The sequence below is a fragment of the Calypte anna genome, chromosome 20, assembly GCF_003957555.1.
Source record: "Calypte anna isolate BGI_N300 chromosome 20, bCalAnn1_v1.p, whole genome shotgun sequence".
Classification (NCBI taxonomy): Eukaryota; Metazoa; Chordata; class Aves; order Apodiformes; family Trochilidae; genus Calypte; species Calypte anna.
Window position 1 is genome coordinate 14,439,037 of NC_044265.1, and position 17,925 is coordinate 14,456,961.

General features: G+C 60.3%; 1 protein-coding gene across 2 annotated transcripts; it reads left to right on the forward strand.

Moving 5' to 3' along the window:
* Window positions 1-1,884: 1,884 nt before the first annotated feature.
* DNMT3B (DNA methyltransferase 3 beta) lies at window positions 1,885-16,630 on the forward strand. 2 transcript variants are annotated; one of them, XM_030462805.1, is made up of 19 exons: window positions 1,964-1,989; window positions 5,303-5,447; window positions 6,006-6,115; window positions 7,425-7,577; window positions 7,887-8,069; window positions 9,270-9,428; window positions 10,151-10,258; window positions 10,975-11,116; window positions 11,344-11,472; window positions 11,914-11,958; window positions 12,118-12,197; window positions 12,490-12,602; window positions 12,955-13,138; window positions 13,332-13,416; window positions 13,909-14,054; window positions 14,161-14,251; window positions 14,474-14,622; window positions 15,082-15,167; window positions 16,088-16,630. In XM_030462805.1, exons 2-19 carry the CDS (start codon window positions 5,309-5,311, stop codon window positions 16,227-16,229), a joined length of 2,244 nt encoding a protein of 747 aa, XP_030318665.1. In that variant the 5' UTR covers window positions 1,964-1,989; window positions 5,303-5,308; the 3' UTR covers window positions 16,230-16,630. The 2 variants fall into 2 exon arrangements, with proteins under 2 accessions (XP_030318663.1, XP_030318665.1); XM_030462803.1 differs by having other exon boundaries at window positions 1,885-1,989; window positions 14,161-14,622.
* Window positions 16,631-17,925: the final 1,295 nt, after the last annotated feature.

Sequence of the window (17,925 nt, forward strand, 5' to 3'; positions counted from 1 at the left end):
AAGTCACGGATGATGTGGGGGGATAACGGGGCTCCGGGGTGCGGGGCCCGATTGGAGGATCCGGAGCCCCGAGAGGGTGCGGGGCACTGGAGGAATGCGGAGCTGCGGCGGGATACAGGGGCATCGAGGGTTCGGAGCCCTGGGGGGTGCTTCCCCGGGGGCTGCGAGCGCGGGGGGACCCCGGGTCCCCTCGCTCCCCTCCCCCTCGAGCGGCGCGGCGGGCGTGGGGCGGTGAAGGAGGAGGAGGAGGAGGAGGCGGAGGAGGGGCTGCCCAGCACGGGCAGGGTTAAAGCGCCATGTAACCGGAGCGCGGGGCTGTCGGGGGCCGGACGGGGCGCGGGTGGCGGCAAGCGGAGGCGAGCGGCGGCGCGGCCCCGTTGGACGGAGCGTCCCGCCGAGGTGCAGGTGACCGCGGAGCCGGGACCGGGAGTCGGGGGGGGCCCGGGGTGACGGGTTTGGGTCCATGGGCATCATCGTGGGCGGCTTTGTTGTGCGAGGTGGCGGTGGGGGACAATGGGGCGGGGACGCGGAACCGGGAGCCCCCCGGCCCATCGCGGGCCCTGGGCCCGGTAACCGGGGACTCGTGGCTGGGGGGTCGGGAATGAGGGTTCCGCCGCCACTTGTTGCTGGTGTTCGGTCTCCGGGGCGGGTTTGGTGGGGCTCGGCGAACCCGCAGTCCCTGCTCGGGCTCTCTCCCGGTCCCTTCCGTCCCTCCGGTTCCCGTCTCAACTTTCGAAGGTTCCCGCGGAGGCGCCCACTCCGCAGAACCCGATGGTGCGTCCCGGAGGTGTCACGGCGGGGTCGGGACGGGGGTTTGGGAGCCCCTGAGCCCCGGCCACGGCCGGGACAGGCACGGGATGCGGGGCAGAGTGCGGGGCCACGGCGGTAGCACCGCAACCCCCCGGGGCCTTGGGTCCCCGTCGGGGAATGGCAAGTGATAAGGTGCGGGGCTGGACGGGGGCGGAGGAGTCGGGGAGGGCCGGGGCTGCCCTGCCTGTACCTCGGCGGGCCCCGGGCAGCACCGCCCCCAGGCAGGGGGGCACGGGGGCACGGGGAGGCCTTCCGGGAGCCCGGGATGCGGTAGCAGCTCTGCCGGGGGCCCAACACCTTTGTTTTCGGTTCTCAGGTCACGGATCTGTCACTTCATCTTGGTTTTCGCTCTGTTCGCAGGAAAACAAATCCCGGCTGGCGCCTCGGGCGTGTGAAGTGTCCACGGGGCTGGGGCCGGAGGGAAGGGGGCGGCTGGAGCCGGGGCTCGCTCAGCAGGCAGGTACCGAGAGGCAGGAGCCCTGCCCGCATCCTCCTGCTCAGCTCCGGTGGAGGGAGAACATCGGAGAAAGAGAAACAAACTCCAGGGTGGCCCCAAGGTGGGGCACAAGTTGCAGAGTCCGTCGGGGGGGGCGGGGGGAGAGCAGCGGGTGAGCACCCAGCACTGGTCCTGCGGATGCTACACACACCTTCCCGTCTAAAGGGGCAGAAGGAGCCGGGGGAGGGGGCTGAAACCCCGCAGCAGGACTTGTCTCCTCAGTCTCACTCTGTAGTTTCCGAATTTCTAATGAAATGAGGAGGAATGAGCCAGTGTGTGCCAGTCCCCGGCTCTGGGGAGGGTGTAGGCTTGTGTCCCCCTGTCCAGGGCCAGGCAGGGGGAGATGGGGGCAGTGAGGTGTCATTGTCATTGCTTTTTCCTCTTGTGCAGGGGGAAGATGAAGCAGTGACGGGTCGGGACGTGGGACCTGGTGCCGCTGAGCGGGACGGCGGAGCCCCTGCAGCCCCCAGCCCTGCCCGCAGGCAGCACCGGCCCTGGCGCCCGCTCCCCCCGGGCACGGCCCTGGGCAGGGGGCTCGGGAGAGCCAGAGGGGCTCAGCTCAGCGGGACGGGACCGAGATGAGCATGGTAAAGAGCCCAGAGCGGCTGGAGCAGCGGCTGACTGTGATGGTGGCTGCCCAGGAGACTTCTCAGGCCTGGTCTTCACTGGGAGAGGAGGGGCCGGTTTGTTTTTTGTTTCTTTTCTTTCAACCGAGCTTTGCTGAAAGGCAGCGGGCGAGGAGCTGAACCCCGGGGGTGGCCGCAGAGGGCTGCCCTGGTGGCCGGGGGGGAGCGGAGCGGGGCAGGAGAGGAAACGGGGGGAAAATGGAGGGAAGTGCCGGAGCGCAGAGAGGGGCCAGGCACAGGAAACGGGCAGGGGAGGGGGGAGCAGAGAGCCTGCCCCTCTTAATGAGCAGATCTGCCAAAATGGGCTCCCTTTCTTACTGAACTGCCAACCCAGCAACTTTTTTTTTTTTTTTCCCCCCAGGATTAGAGGGAAATGTTCGGTTTAGGGAGCGTTAAAGGCCATTTGTGTGCGCATAGATAGCCCAGAGCCTGGGCTGGAGGCATCAGCCCCGGCCATTGGGGTCCTTTATTTCTTTTTGTTATTCAAACAGGGCTTGGGTGATGGCTGCCATCCCAGCCATCATGTAAAACGCTTCCCTCCAGTCTCTTTTGATATGCATGCCCCTGTCTGGAGGCAAAGTCCGCTGGTCTCCCCTGCAATCTCTCCACCTACCGGGAAACGCACCTGATAAGGGCCCGCTCTGTTTTCTCAAGAAGGAAAATTGAAACCAGGGCTGGGGGAGCAGCCCCGGCCCCGGGGGCAGCGGGGCACTGCCCGGCAGGTGAGCGCAGCCCCTCTGCCCGCCCCGGGGCAACCGGAGAGCTCGGCAGGGACCAGGGACCGGGAGTGTCTCTAAGCAGTTAAAATTGTGGCGTGGTCTTTAACCAGTTTGGCAAACCTTAAAGAAACTGGTATTGCAAAACTAGGGCGGGCTCCCGAGTCGTTGGGTTCATTGTCTCGGTGGGGTATCGCTGCAGGGCACCTCCCGGGCACCAGGCAGTGGCGGGGCCGCCGGTAGCGCCGGTGCCCTCGGGGCTTCAAGCATCGCAGGAGCTGGGATTCTGCAGGAGCTGGGATTCTGCGTGGTTTTACTCTCCGAGCTCTCGTGGGAAGCGTGGGGCTGTAGAGCCAGCCTCGGTGTGTGCAGTACATTTAAGCAATGCAAACACTGCGGTGCTGTTTTTCTCCTCCTCCCCTGTGAGACAGAACTTGTGAGGGGAGTGCTCTGTTTCTTATTATTTTCATAATGCCCCGAGTGCAGATGTTGGTGTGTGCTTCTGCGAGGGGAGGCGAGGACAAAGAGCTGAGCCTTCCTCCTGAGCAGGAGGTGGTGAGGCTGGGAGGGATGGTGGCTCCAGCAGCAGAATGTTTGGAGTGTTGGGGCGATGGGCCGGGCAGCCCTTCCCTGCAGGCAGGATCCTCTCGGCTCTGGGGCTTCGTTTCTTGGTGCAAGAAGCACCAGCAAGCAGAGCAGGGATGGGCACTGCAGCCCCACTGCCTCAGGGTTGGGTTTTGGGGCATCAAGGCTTTACCTGGCTTTGCCATGCGGGCCCTGGTGTGGTGGTCCCTGCCCCAATTGCGTGTCAGAGGATGGGGATGGGATGTCCTGGAGGGATCTCAGGCAGTGCAGCTGGAGAAGTGCAGGGAGCAGCAGTGTGTGTGCTCTGGTGTTTGCACTGCTTGCTCCCCACAGGCCCCTGATGAAGGACTGGTCCCTCTGTCCCCAGCCCCTCCTTTGGGTTCCTCTCGTGCTAGGAGAGCAGTGGATCCTTCCCCACCTCCCTGGGTGGATTCCCAAGTGCAATTCACCATTTTTAGAGCAAGCTTTGCTGTTTCTCGTGGGAGTGCTGCTGCTGCTGGCTGTGACTGCTGCAGCTCTGCTGCATCCCATGCTGGGGAGGGGGAGCAGACCCTGGAGGAGCTGCTGACCCAGCTGTGCTGCACTGGGGTGTGTTGCTGCATCCCACAGCATCCAGGACTGGCCGGGGGGCAGCCAGGGGCAGCACAGCGAGTCTGGGCAGCTCCCAGGAATTGTTGTGGAGCAGATGTGCTGCAGCAGTGGGATTTCTGCACACTGCTGTAGGGGTTTATGCAGCTTTAGGCTCCCTCTGGTGCTATTCCTCTCCTTCTCCTCCCTTTGTTGAGGTGATGTGTCTGCAGGCGAAGGCAGGACATGTAGCCAGGGGGCTCTGCCTCTGGAGGTGGGTGCTGGACACCTGCTTTCCTTCAGCTTTGGATGTTCCCAGGGTTTTAACACTGCCCTCAGAACCTGAAACATCCAACCCTGGCTGGTCTTTGTTTGTCAGAGGTGCTGACAGATGATCCCAAAGCAGAAATTTCAATTGTTGGAGAAGCAGTCGGAGGCGATGCTGAGCAGGAGCACTGGGGAGGGGGTAGCAGGGCTGGAGCCCGGGGTCTCTTTTGGGCTGGGGGGGTTGCTTTTGCTTCCTAACAGGGTCCTTAGGTGAGCAGAGCCCTGTTTGCTCTTCGAGCTTGTCGAGCTGAATTACGTGCTCCTGAAATGAGTGTGCTGGTGAAGGGGCAAGTTGCAGCACAGATCCATAGCCCAGCAATGAGGCAGCTTCCTCAGCGTCATACCCGGAGTCACTGGGAGAGCCTGGGAGCTTCTCCTGAAAACAGGATCCTAGGAGGGCACCCCAGGAAAGGCAGAGGCAGCTGGGCACAGGCCAGCTGTGTCCCACCTCTGGGGGACACCAGAGTGGGGGGGCTGCTGTCCCTGGCTGTCCCCAGCCCCTGGGGTGGGCAGGGGTGGTGGTGGGTGGGCTCTGCAGGCACAGCTCCCTGCTCCCCCTTTGCCCTGGGGTGAGGGGACTGCAGCTGGGGGCAGGAGGAGTTTTCTCCTCTTGGGGGAGATGAACTCTGCTGTGGCTGCCAGGACTTTGCCCCCCAGGGCCCAGTGTCTGCTGTGTCCTGTGACAGCCCACCCCAGCTGGGCAGCTGGAGCACAGTGGGGCTGGTGCCTGGGCGTGGGATGGGATGGAATGGGATGGAATGTCCCTGGGTTTCTCTGGGCTGGCTGGAAGTGCAGCCCCCCCCCCCCCCCCCCGACAGGCTCTCTGCTCCTGTGGATCCAGCATGGGCTGGGCAAAACTGAGCCCAGGAGCACTCCATGGTGTATGGACAGTGGGCACAGCCCTGGAGGAAAGCCCTGGGGCTTCCCTAAGCACCAGCAGGTTTCATCTGGGCCCCCAGTCACCGGGGCTGATGGGTCTTCAGGGTCACCACATCTGTGGGGCAGTTTTGTCCAGGTGCCCCTTAGCTCCTGGTACCCTCTAGATGTGTCTGCAGTCAGACCCCTCTGCCAAGGGCATGAGAAGTTGTGGCTGGCTTGAAGAGCTGATGCTGTCTGCTTTGCCTTCCTGGGGCTTTCTGCGTGGCTAAATTTCTCTCCCACTCTGGCTTCCACAGGCAGCCATGAAGAAGGACAAGAGCCACGATCAGGATGAGGCAGACTGCAGGGCAGAGCTGATCCTCATCAACGGGGACTGCACCGACCCCACTAAGGACTCCCCCTCCCTCATTTTGGAGACAAATGGGAAAGCAAGTGCTCCAGGTGAGCTGTGCTATGCCCAGGGTGAGCAGGGATGTGCAGGGCCAGGGAGGGGGCTGTGGCACCAGGGCTGGGGTCAGGGTCCCTCTGGCATCCAGCAGCACATCCAGGCCAGAGTTTAGGGGGGGTTTAGGACACAGGTGTCACACTGGGGGCTGGCTCTGCCCCTTGGTGCTGGGGCATCTCCCAGAGGAGTGCTCTGGGAGAACTCATGGGTCCACGAGGTCCTGCTGGAAATGAAGGGTGGAAGGCTCTGAATAGTGTGTGTGTGGTTTCCTCCTGCCTCTGAGCTTTCAGGAACACAAAGGGGCATGAGAAGGAACCCCACACTGGCCATCAGTCCCTCCTGGGTTTGGGGCAGGTGATGGGTTTGGGGCTGCTGGTGCCAGTGGTACCACTGCAGAGACCTTTGGGGACACCACTTGTCTTCTGCTCTCAGACACATTTCTCCAAGCAGAGGTTTTGGTCTCTTCAAATCCCAGCCTGCTGCTCAGAGCAATCAGGGCTGGAGGTGTGGGGGGGCTCATGGGGCTGAGTCTGCTCTGCTGTGTCCCTGCACAGATGCTGGGAGGCTGGGGCTGCGGACCCTGAAGAACAACAAGAGGGTCAGCACAGGAGACCTCTCCAAGGAGGAGCTGTCCTGGCCACTGAATCTCTCTGGGACACGGGAGGTGAGTGCTCACCAAGGCTGCTGTAAGACCTTGCTGCCCGGGGGCTGTCTGGAGGGGCAGCTCCTGCCAGGACCCTCCCTCATTCCCCTGGGAGCAGCTGCCACACTCTGTGCAGGGGGATCAGCCCAATGCAGATGCAATTCTCATTGAAAAGCAAAATACTTGGGTTTGGGTTAAATTCTTGATTGACACGATGCCAGCAGCAGCAGGAGGACATGGTGTGGGATGCAGTGATGCCCACTACACTGTGCTGGCACTTTGTTTAACCAGTCTTGGCCGTGCTGGTGCAGCACAGCATCTCGTGTCTCCCACTCTCGGGGTGGCCTGTGTTTAGCTGCTTTGGGGCTAGATCCCAGTTTCTCTCCCCCTCCTTTTGTTGACTAGGTTGACAAACCTCCAGGGTCTGGAAGCATTTTTGCCTTCTGGCTTTATTGTTTTGACTTTGAAATAAAACCTCAAGATTGGAGGTCTGCCTGTGACGAAGCAGCATCCAAAAGAAAAGAGCCATAAATCCAACTGGGCTGAAAATTCTGCTTTCCCACTCAGTTTTGTCTGGGGCTCTTGCAAAATGCATTTCAATTTAAAACTTGGTTGTACCGGATGCAGGAAACATGCCTGGGTCAGACTGTTTGTAAACTGTGGCTGCTGAAACCACAGGGGAAGAGCTGCCCTGGGTGCCTCTGCAGGGCTGGGTGCTGCAGGGAGCACCCACACGTGTGTGCTGGGTGCTGTGCCCCAAACACCATGGGCTCCTGCTGGTGTTGGTGTCACTGCTGTGGCTGCAGTTGTGAGGGGGGAGGGAACAGTTTATTGAGTAAAATCATCATATTGCTTTGGTTGGGAAAGGCTTTTGGGTCATCCAGTCCAACCCTTCTCCCAGCACTGCCCAGGCCACCACTGCCCCCTGTCCCTCATCCCCACACCTCCAGGGCTCTGAAACCCCTCCAGGGATGATGGGGACTCCAGCCCTGCCCTGGGCAGCCTTTCCAGGGAGAAATTGTTCCCAAGCTCCAATCTGAATCTCCTGGTTCCTCTTGTCCCATTGCTTGTTCCTTGGGAGAAAAGACCACCCCAACCACCCTGGCTCCAGCCCCCTCCCAGGGAGTTGTCCAGAAGGTCTCCCCTCGGGATGCACATCCCTGCTGGAAACACAAGTGGCTGACCCAGTGCAGGGTGCTGGGAGCTGCACCCATGGGTGCTCCTGAGCCCGGCAGAGATGCTGCCAAGTGCATGGTTACACCAAGGGGGTTGGCATGGGAATGGGCTGTCCCTGTCCCCGTGTGCCACAGCAGCTCTGTTCTGGTTGCAGGTGAGGCCTCGGGGCAGTGCAGGGTGGGAGAGCAGCCTCAGGCAGAAGCCCCCCGTCCGCCTCATCTTCCAGGCAGGGCAGACCCGGCACGAGATGAGGATCAAGGACACCAGAAACGTGGAGACTCTCAGGGAGCTGCCAACTCCCCTGCGGGTGAGGGGCTGCAGGGCTGCCAGGCTTTTCCAGGGCCTTCCCTGGGGCTCCCGAGCCCTGGCCTCTCGGTGCCTCAGTTTCCCCTGTGAAGTGGGTGTGTGTAGCCCTTGCTATGAAGTGGACGTTTTGAATGCTCTGGGGTGATCTGGGGAGGGGAAAAAGGAAGAGTGCAGGGGGTGCAATGCTTTCTACATGTCCTGCGAGTAAAAGCCAAGCAGAGCTCCCTTGGACACCCCAGTCCTGGGACATCCCCTCTGTTCCAGACTGGGGTCAAACCCACTCCCCCTGCCCCTCTCCCTCCCTGCACAGAGCTCCAAGCGTCGCTCAGCCACCTCTGTCCCTGTGACCATCGACCTGACAGAGGAGGACTCCCAGGACTCGTCCCGCAGCAGCAGCACACTCTCCAGCTCCCAGGAGGGACAGAATGGCTCCACCGAGCTGGGGACAGCCGAGGAGACAGAGAGCAGAGACGTGGGGTTGCTGGAGTACCAGGTATGGAGGGGCCCAGCTCTGCTCCTGCGCTGGGATCCTGCGGGATCTGGTGCAGGGTGGGGGTGACCCTGGCTTTGGGAAACCTCACTGCAGCTTCTCCTTCCCCCTCCCTCCCTTGCCCTTCCTGCTGTGTGTGGGGCAGTGGGTGCTGCTCTGGGGACACTTTGCATGGGGGGCACCAAACCCACAGAGCCCCTTCCCCCCCTGGGCTGCAGAACCTCCCAGAGCCCCCGGGTCACACGTGTGGCACACGCCGGGCTGGCAGCTGAGCCCTGCTGGGACAGGCAGTTGCATGTGCAGAAAATGTTTCTGGGGGATGCTGGAGAGTCTGGAGGTGCTGGAGCTGCAGAGCAGTCTGATTCCATGCCTGCGGGCATCAGGGCAGGGCCCCAGACTTGTGGGGAGTTGGGCAATCGCATCTTGCTGCATAATTAGGTGCCTAATTGCAGAACAAAGCTGGGAAGAAGCTGCGCAGGCAGAGGTGGCTCCCTGGGCATAGCTCTGCTGACCTGGCCCCACCAGTCTGCCTGCTGGAGGCCCTTGGCATGGTCACACCAAAATTCCCAGCTCTTCTCTGCCCTGTTCCCTGCTCTGCCCCATGGGAACAAGAGGAGGGAACTCCCCGGGGTGCAGCCAGACGAGCTGAGCTGTGAGCCCCATGAAAGGGGCTTCCCTGTGCCCAGGAGTGACCTCCACACAAAGTCCTCCCTGCCTGGCTCTGCCTCAGGGCTCAGCAGCATCCTGGGGTGAGCCAGGAGCCCCTGGGCACACGTGGCTGTGATGGGCGAGGAGATCAGGAGAGCCTCGTCTGCTGCCCCCCATCCCCTGGGGCTGCTGCAAGCCCTCCCGTGACAACCAGAGCTGCTGGGGGGGCAGGGGTTAGGGCTCCCCTCCCTGTGCTTGCAGACCCCGGGAGGGCTGAGCAGGAGTGGGCACGCACGGGGCGCTGAGCTGGGGGGGCTGAGCAGGACGGAGCACGCAGGGTACCGGGTGCCAGGCCGGGGCTCAGCACGGGGCTGCTCAGCACAGAGCTCACAGAGCTCCTGCACGGGGCTGGGCTGGCAGCCAGCACCCCCAGGGGTGGTTCTGCCGTGTTACTGAGGGACGTGGGGCGCAGGTTTGTCCCCAACGGGGGACACGCGGCTGCTTGGATAAATGTGGAGTTTGGGTTCTTGGCTGATCTTGGTTTTCCTCTTTCAGGATGGGAAGGAGTTTGGAATTGGGGAGCTTGTCTGGGGAAAGATCAAAGGTTTCTCCTGGTGGCCAGCGATCGTCGTCTCGTACCGAGCCACGGCCAAGCGCCAGGCAGTGTCGGGGATGCGGTGGGTGCAGTGGTTTGGAGATGGGAAGTTCTCTGAGGTAAGTCTGCTGCCTGCCCCTGCCTGCACTCAGCTTCCCCTCCCTGCACGTCCCTGCTACCCATCCTGTCCCGTTCCTGGGTCTGCCCCTGGCTGTGTGTGTGTGCCCAGCTGCAGCCTCCCCGGGCAGGGACTGTTCTGGTTGTGTGGTCAGGCTCTGGTGTCTGAACACAGTGACCCCACCCCGGGCTGGTGACAGGATCGTGCAATGGGGACAACTGCCCAGCCCCTTCATGGGGTTTTGTCCAAGCCCTGGTGTCCAGAGCTGTCCCCGTTCTTCCTGCCTGGTGTGGGATGGTGCCCTCCTGGAGGGATGTGATGCCGCCTGGATGCCCTCTCAGCCACCCCTGGGCTGCAGGCAGGGGGAGTGCTGTGCTGGGCTGTGTTGGGCTGGGCTGTACTGTACTGGGCTGTGCCATGCTGGGCTGGGCTGTACTGGGCTGTGCCATGCTGGGCTGGGCTGTACTGGGCTGTTCTGATGGGGATGCTGCACCAGCAGAGGGTGCAAAACGCCCGCCCTGGCCTCTGGTGCTGCTGCTGCCTCTGCTCTCCTCCCTCTCTGCTCCTCCTGCTCTCTGCAGAGCCAGGGCTGAGCTTCCTCCTGCCTGCACAAAGCCCCAGCTGCAGCTCAGGGCCCTCAGCTGAGCTGGGAACTGCCGGGCTGGGGTGTTGGGGACAAGGCATCCCCGTGCCTGCTGGTGAACTGTTGTCACTCTCTCCCAGGTTTCTGCAGACAAGCTGGTGGGATTGATGGCCTTTAGGCAGCATTTCAACTCTTCAACATTTAATAAGCTGGTTTCCTACCGCCGAGCCATATACCATGCCCTGGAGGTAACCACGGGGCAGAGCTGGGGCTGGGGCTGAGGCTCCAGGCTCTGCAGGGGTGGTGGGAGGGGGGCAGAGATGCACTGTGCTTGGGGTGGCTGCTGCAGGTGAGCTGGGGAAGGAAAAGCTTTGCTGGGGCAGGAGGAGATGCCCTGGGTGGGAAGAGGGACGAGTGCCCAGAGCTGGGGCTGTGTGGGAAGTGGCTGTGCCAGCTCTGCCCTGCGGGGTGCTGGGCTCTGCATCCCTGGGTGATGCCTGTGAGTCACCTTGAGAGTGATCAGTGGAGGGAGCTCCTGCCAGCCTCCAGAATTAATCATTTCCCCCATCTGCTGGGGCGATGAGGACAGATGTCTGTAGCAAACCCCTCCTTTCTCTGCTGGGACTGTTTCCAAGTGCAGCCATGGGTCCAAACTCTGCTTATCCCGGGGGGTTCAGGAGTAACTCCTGCTGCTCCAGGTCTCTCTGCTCCAGGAGCAGTGTCTGGGTGAGAGCTGGGGCTGGGCTGTCCCCTCTCTGGGCTGGTGCAGGACAGACATGGCCCTAGGCACACCCAGTGCTGGAATCCAGCAGCTGCCACCGAGCTGGGGACACTGAGCTGGGGACTCTTCTGTGTGATGGGAGGGGACCAGGACCACATCCCCGGGAGGTGTCTGTGCTGTGCATGCTGCAGTCAGGCTGCTCCCTGTGTCACCCTGACCCGTGCTGTCCCTCCTCTCCCTCAGGTTGCCCGGAGCAGATCGGGGAAGACATTTGCAGCCACCCCCAGGGAGTCCCTGGAGGAGCAGCTCAAGCCCATGATCGACTGGGCACTCACAGGCTTCAAACCCCTGGGTCTCAAGGGGCTGCGGCCCCCCAAAGCCTCAGGTGAGGGGTGGCCTGGGCTGGCAGGGACCAGGGCTGGCACGGTCCCCAGGTGGCCCCAGGGGCTCCTGGCTGGGGTGCCCATGACCTGGCTGAGCCTCCAGCCGTGTGTAGGCAGCTGGGGTGGTGTTGGGGGCTCTGCTTTTGGATGGGGGGGGGAAAACCTGGCAGGGCTGGGCAGGAGATGTTCCCCAGGAGCTGGTCCCCAGGGAGCTGTCTTTGCCTTGCAGAGAACGGGGTCCTGAGGAACGGGACAGAGGAGGTGCTGTCCCTCGAGCAGTGTCCCCGCACCAAGAGGCTGAAGACCAACCTCAACAGCAATGGGAAGGAGCAGCGAGTGGAGGAGGACCAGACCCGAGGTAACCCACAGCATGGCCTGGGCTGTGCATCCTGAAGAGCAGCAGGAAACCTCTCTGGAAAAGGGCTCAGCTCTTCCTGAGGGCCCTGAGCTCGGTTGGAAAAGGCAAAAGCTTTTATGGTGCCTGTTGCTCACTTGTGCTTCACAAGACACCAGCAAACCCAGCAGCAAGAGGTGGCTGCACAAGCTGGATGGACTCCTTTAGTCACTCATCCTGGAAATGGTCTGTGTGGGGCTGCTTTGAGCTCCAGCTCAGGTTTCTCCAGCAAAGGACATGAGTTTTGTACCAAGCTTTCTCATGCCCATGGCCTGCCCTCCCCATGCAGCACTCAGCAAAGCTGCAGCAGTTTGAATGCCAGGCGTGAGGTGTCTGTAAGTTGAGTGCCTTCATCTGTTTCATATGGAGTGATAAATGCTTTTTTGGTTTTTTTTTTTAATAAAGAGCAAATGGTTTCTGAAGCTACAAACAACAGTGGGAGTCTGGAAGGTAAGTGGTCTCTGTGGTCTCTTTCCCACCCTGTCTCTGGTGGGAAAGGTGTGGGGCTGGTGTGGGTGGGCAGAGCTGGGGGTTCCCCATGGGGGTCAGGGTGCTGTGGGGGCAGCTTGTGCCCTGTCTGGGGCTGAGCCAGCTCTCCCTGTCCCCCAGAGAGCTGCTTGTCCTGCGGGAGGAGGAACCCAGCCACCTTCCACCCACTCTTCCAGGGGGGACTCTGCCAGACCTGCAGGGTAAGTGCTGCCCAGCTGGGATGCAGCTTGGGGTGCAGGGTCCATCCTGCTGCTGGGATGGGATGGGATGGGATGGGATGGGATGGGATGGGATGGGATGGGATGGAAGGGAAGGGGAGGGGTGACCACCATGGGGCTGTCCCTCAGCATGTTCCCTCCCCTGAAGCACTGAGGAGGATGTTCCTCTCCCAGCTCTCAGTGTGGGATGCAGAGGAGCTGTGTGTTCTGTGCACTCTCAGAGCACAGATCCTGATCCTCTGTCCTTCCCTCCTCCTGGCTGTCCTTTTGCCAGGATAGATTCCTGGAGCTCTTCTACATGTATGATGAGGATGGGTACCAGTCCTACTGCACTGTCTGCTGTGAAGGGAAGGAGCTGCTGCTCTGCAGCAATGCCAGCTGCTGCAGGTGGGCCCCACGTGTCCCCATCTCCACTCCTCTGGCCCAGCTCCCAGCAGAGCTCCTGGGGAGCTGCAGGGAAGCCAGGTTGTGCATGAGCCTGGGCAGGGTCCTGGGTGGTCCCCAGCATGTCCCAGCACAGCCCACCAGTCCCTGCTGAGCAGCTCTGGGGAGGTTGGCAGGAGCTTTACCCATGCCTGGGCCACCAGGTTGTGGTGGCAGCCCTCAAACCCAGCACCCTGCAGGGAAACATCAGGATGGGGTGGGGGCTCCAATGCTTTCAGGGGAGACTCCAAAGAGAGCGGGGTGACCCAGGGGGGATTCTGGAGGTGTCAGGAACGAGGTGGAGTGGTTTGGGCAGGTGCTTCTGCGTGGAGTGTCTGGAGGTGCTGGTGGGGAGAGGGACATCGGCCAAGGCAAAGGAGCAGGAGCCCTGGAACTGCTACATGTGCCAGCCCCAGGGCAGCTACGGGGTGCTGCAGCGCCGGCAGGACTGGGACACCCGTCTGCAGGACTTCTTCACCAGTGACAAGGGACAGGAATACGTAAGGGCCGTGGGCAGGAGAACCTGGGGCTGGGCTGTGGGGGAGAGGGCTGACTCCAGATCCATCAGTGCTCTGCCTTGGTCTCCCTCGTCCACCCTCTGGGAGGCTGCTGAGCTCTTGGCCTCCCAGATGCTCCCCTGAGGGCAGGGGTGGTGGCACTGCCCAGAGCTTCACTGCTGTCCTTCCATTGCAGGCTGAACCCAAAATCTACCCAATGGTCCCCCCAGCAGACAGGAGACCCATTCGGGTGCTCTCTTTATTTGATGGCATAGCAACAGGTGAGGAACTGACCCTCTTGGGGGCTGGGGATTGTTGGGTTCATGGCCCCAAACCTGTCTCTGAAAGCTTGGTGGGGAGAAAGGGGTGAAGGGCAAGGGGATCCCCATCAGAAGAGGATGAGGGCAGGGCTGGATGTGGAGGGATGAGGGAGGATGTGGGAATGTTGCTCACAGAGGTTCTTGCAGCACTGAGTGCTGTCTCACTTGTTTCACTGAGAAGCAAGAGCTGTGGGACCTGGCTGGTAACCTGGCCCCAGGTGGAGAAGTGCCTGAGGGCAACTGGTTTGACTCAGTTCACTCAGCTCTCAAGTTCTGTTTTCTGGGAGCTGTTTGGAGGAAATGGGTCAAAACTCTAGTTTGCTCATCCAGAAGTTCTGTTTGACTGCACCCACCTAGGACAAGCTAAAGAGGCCACATCGAGCACCAGTGCTGAGGAAGGAGACCGGGACACCAAAGAGAGCAGTGGGACCCCAGACCTGTGTCCCTTGGCAGGGTACATGGTGCTGAAGGACTTGGGCATCCAAGTGGAGAAGTACATTGCCTCAGAGATCTGTGAAGACCCCATTGCTGTGGGCACCATGCGGCACGAGGGCAACATCACCTACGTGCATGATGTCAGGAACATAACCAAGAGAAACGTGAGCACGTTTCTGCAGGAGGGCTGGGAACTGCAGGTGGTGCTGTGGCCTCCTGGGTCTCATCCCCTGTGGTGTCTCCTTAACTGAGTCTGTCTCTTGGCTCTAGATCGAGGAGTGGGGTCCCTTTGACCTGGTGATCGGTGGAAGCCCCTGTGATGACCTCTCCATTGCCAACCCAGCCAGGAAGGCTCTGTATGGTAAGGTTCTGCAGGGATGGGTACCCCGGGGTGTTCCTGGGCTCTGGAGCCACCTGAAAGTCCATGGAAGCAGCTCGGGCTCTGTCTCCCCTCTGAGCTACACCGGGGGGGTGGCACCTGCAGAGCACAGGCTGTCCCATGTCCCACGGTGGGGAGGGCAGCCAGGCCCCTGGCCCCGTGTCCCTGTGCCCCTGGTCCCAGCCACAGCTCTGTCTCTTGCAGAAGGCAGTGGAAGGCTCTTCTTTGAATTTTACCACCTGCTCAACTATGCCCGTCCCAAGGCAGGGGAGGAGCGTCCCTTCTTCTGGATGTTTGAGAACGTGGTGGCCATGAGGGTCAATGACAAGAGGGACATTTCTCGGTTTCTGGAGGTAGGGATTGCTGCCTGCCCGGGGCAGAACGTTGGATTAGGATTCACTTACAGACCTGTGCAAGGTGTGCTGAGGCAGTGATGGTCTGACTGGTTTTTCTGTGGTCCTGATGCTGGAAGACCTCCTGCCCACACCAGGAATCAAGTTTTTAGTCTTGGCTGTGGATTGCCTCTGGCTTCCAGCACATCAACCCGAGCACTGCTTCTCTGGGGGAAGGTTTTTGCCATCCTTGCAGAAAACTCTGTTCAGAGCAGCATCTGTTATTCCTTCAATTAACTGCTCTGGCCATGGCTGTGGTGTGGGAGCCCAGGTAGCCACCAGACCATGCTCTGGTGTGGAACAAGGGTGTGTTGGGGCTGCATCCTTGGGGAGGACTTGCTGAAATCCCTGCAGGGCACTGGAGAAGGGCTGAGCCCACACCTCCTTTCACTTTTCTTTCCCCCCTCTCCTGGCCTGCAGTGTAACCCCGTCATGGTCGATGCTATCAAGATATCAGCTGCCCACCGTGCACGCTACTTCTGGGGCAACCTCCCGGGGATGAACAGGTAATCAGTCCTCCCCTGGGCTCTTGGAATCTCTGGCTGTTGCTTTGTTTTTGTTTCATGGTGCTTCTGTGGTTCTTCTCCCTTCCTTGTCCCTAAGCCCAGCCCCCAGGAGCCCAAAAGCTGCAGCTCCCTGGGTTTGGTGCAGCCTCCCTGGGGTGGTGGATGTGCAGACAATTATGGGCTCGGTAGTGAGCAGCAATGAGACTGGGAAAAGCCCAGCAGTGCCTCTGCACCAGGGCTCCTGTGGGTGTGTGTAGTGTGGGGTGCTGCTGTGCTCTGTGTTTCAGACCTGGGCTGCCCCTGTGCCGGGGTTTGCCTGCTGGTACCCTGAGGTTGTGGCACAATACTACAGAAGGACTTGGGAGTAGAGTAAAATCCAGTTACTGGCAGTCCTGCACACCGAATACTTAACAGCAACAAAACTTGGAGTGTTTGCACAGCCAGACCCTCAGCCAATGAGCACAGACTGGGTTTAAATATTTTTGCATGTTTATATTTAAATTGCCAGCACTTGTTGGAGTTAAAAGTCATGAAGGCTGAGCTAGAGGCAGGTGGGGGTTTGAAGGTGAAACAGCAATTCCCTGGGCTCTGCCTTCCCCTGCTGCACTTGAGCTCCCATCTGACTGGGAGGAGGAAGCACCAGGCTGTGCCCTGGATGTCTCTGAGCCGTCTCCAGGACATGGTGCAGGGTGATTCCTGCAGGGGTGGCAAGGCCACAGGGCTCCTCCAAGAGTGCTGCCAGGAAGAGGAACAGAGAGCACTGGGGAAAGGTCTCTGCCTTGGCAGGGGATGCTCTGGGGTGTCCTCCCAGCAGGCAGGAGCTGGGTATTGATGAGTTTATTGATGATTCAGTAGTTCCTCAGAGGGGGATGTGTTGCCCAGAGCCACCAGACCTGATCCCCTCCCCTCCTGCCCTCCAGGATCTTTGGTTTCCCCCTCCACTGCACGGATGTCTCCAGCGTGGGTCGCGGGGCTCGGCGGAAGCTGCTGGAGAGGTCCTGGAGTGTCCCTGTCATCCGGCACCTCTTCTCCCCTCTCAAGGATTACTTTGCCTGTGAATAGCAGTCGGGGTGCCCCTCGTCTCTCTGGTAAAGGTGCAGAGCTGCACCGTGGTGGTGGGAGAGGGACGGGCACAGCTGCCAGACTCTGCCACGGCACCTTCCCTCCCCGTGCCCCCGGGAAACGTCTTGAACCAAAGAACCTGGCAGGGTAACTTTTCTCTAAAGGGACTGATGGCAGTGATAGGTAGGAAATTATGGACACGAGAGCTGTAATTAGGGCAGCTCTGTGCATGACTGATGAGATGGGAAGCTCTCCTCCAGAGCACTGAATATTCCTTTGAGCCCAGAGCTGGGAAGTCGGCGCTTGCTGAGCAGTGGGTGTGGGGGCAGCTGCTGGGGTGCTGCAGACAGACTTGAACTACAGCAGATTCCTGCTAAACAAACAAAACCTCTCTTGAAGCAACTGCCAAAAATCCTCAGAACTGTAGCAGCAGGTGTAAAGAAAGGACCCTGGTCAGGTTACTTACACTGAACATGCAGGATACAGAAACCAAATATTTTTTTATTTTTGTGACTTTTTTTATAACTTCTAATTGTTTTTTTAACGTCTGTTGCTGCTTTAAGGCATTACATAAGAATGTGGAGATTCCTAGACCTGAATGTAGCTGAAACTGAACTGTGAGGTGATAGAATTACTTTTCTAGCTAGAACTAAAGAAATACTGTTTTGTATGTTTGGCTGTAGTTTACAAATACTCACTGCTTCCTTTCTAAAGCATCTAAAGCTTTTTTCCTTACATTTCAAAAATCCTGCTGAGTGCCTCAGAAGCTTCCACGGTCACCAGAGCACGGAGGATTTGGGCTCCAGTGTCCACAAAGTTCTCCTGAGCATTCATTTCCCTGATACAAGTGGTGTGTGGGCAGGAAGGGCAGCGCAGTGGGACATCCCCCAGTGTCACGGGGGATGTCCCCAGCCCTGGCAGTGGTGGCCGTGCCGTGGCTGTGGTGAGGGGGTCCCTCATGGGGACAGTCCCACCACTGGTCCCTGGCTCCTGGTGCAGCTCTAGGGGGGGTTCTGGGGGTCCCTCTCCTTCCCTGCACACCCATCCCCGTGGCTCAGGGGTGGGGATGCTGCTGGAGCTTCTGCCCTGGGGGGCTCCTGGGGCTGCACCCCCCAAGCCAGGAGCTCCTGCTCGTTTCTGATTGCTCTCCTCTGCTCTCTTTGTCTTTGCTGGAATGCTGATCTCCCTGTCTGTGAAGTCCTGGGCACGCTGTTCCCATGGCCAGCATCTGGGGAGGTGTGGGAGCACGTGGCTGAGCCCCCCCTCTGCCTCCCCCATATTTCCCAGAGCCATGGGGCTGCTCTCCCCGGGGATCCTTTGACTCCAATGCACATTTCAATGCACTGAGACAACTCCTGACATTGTCCCTCTGTTCTCCCCTACCTCTCTGTTCACTACAACCCATCACTGGGGTCTGGCAGAGCCCTTTTTGGAGCCAGCCATGGGTCAGCCCCTTTCCCAGTGCCAGGCTGTCTCACGGGATGTTGGGCAGCACCAGTGGGAAGTGTGAGCTGCTCTCTTGGCTCCTTCTACCTCTCTGACACAGGGGGACCCCCTGGCACCCCCTGGCAGCCTCCCTGGTGGAGGCAGTCTCCCATTTTCCACTTTTCTTGGTGGGGATCTGTGTGTCTGCAGCTCTCTTCCTCATCTTCCCAGTCTCCACCCCAAGGATGCTCTTGGGAATGGGCAGGAAGGG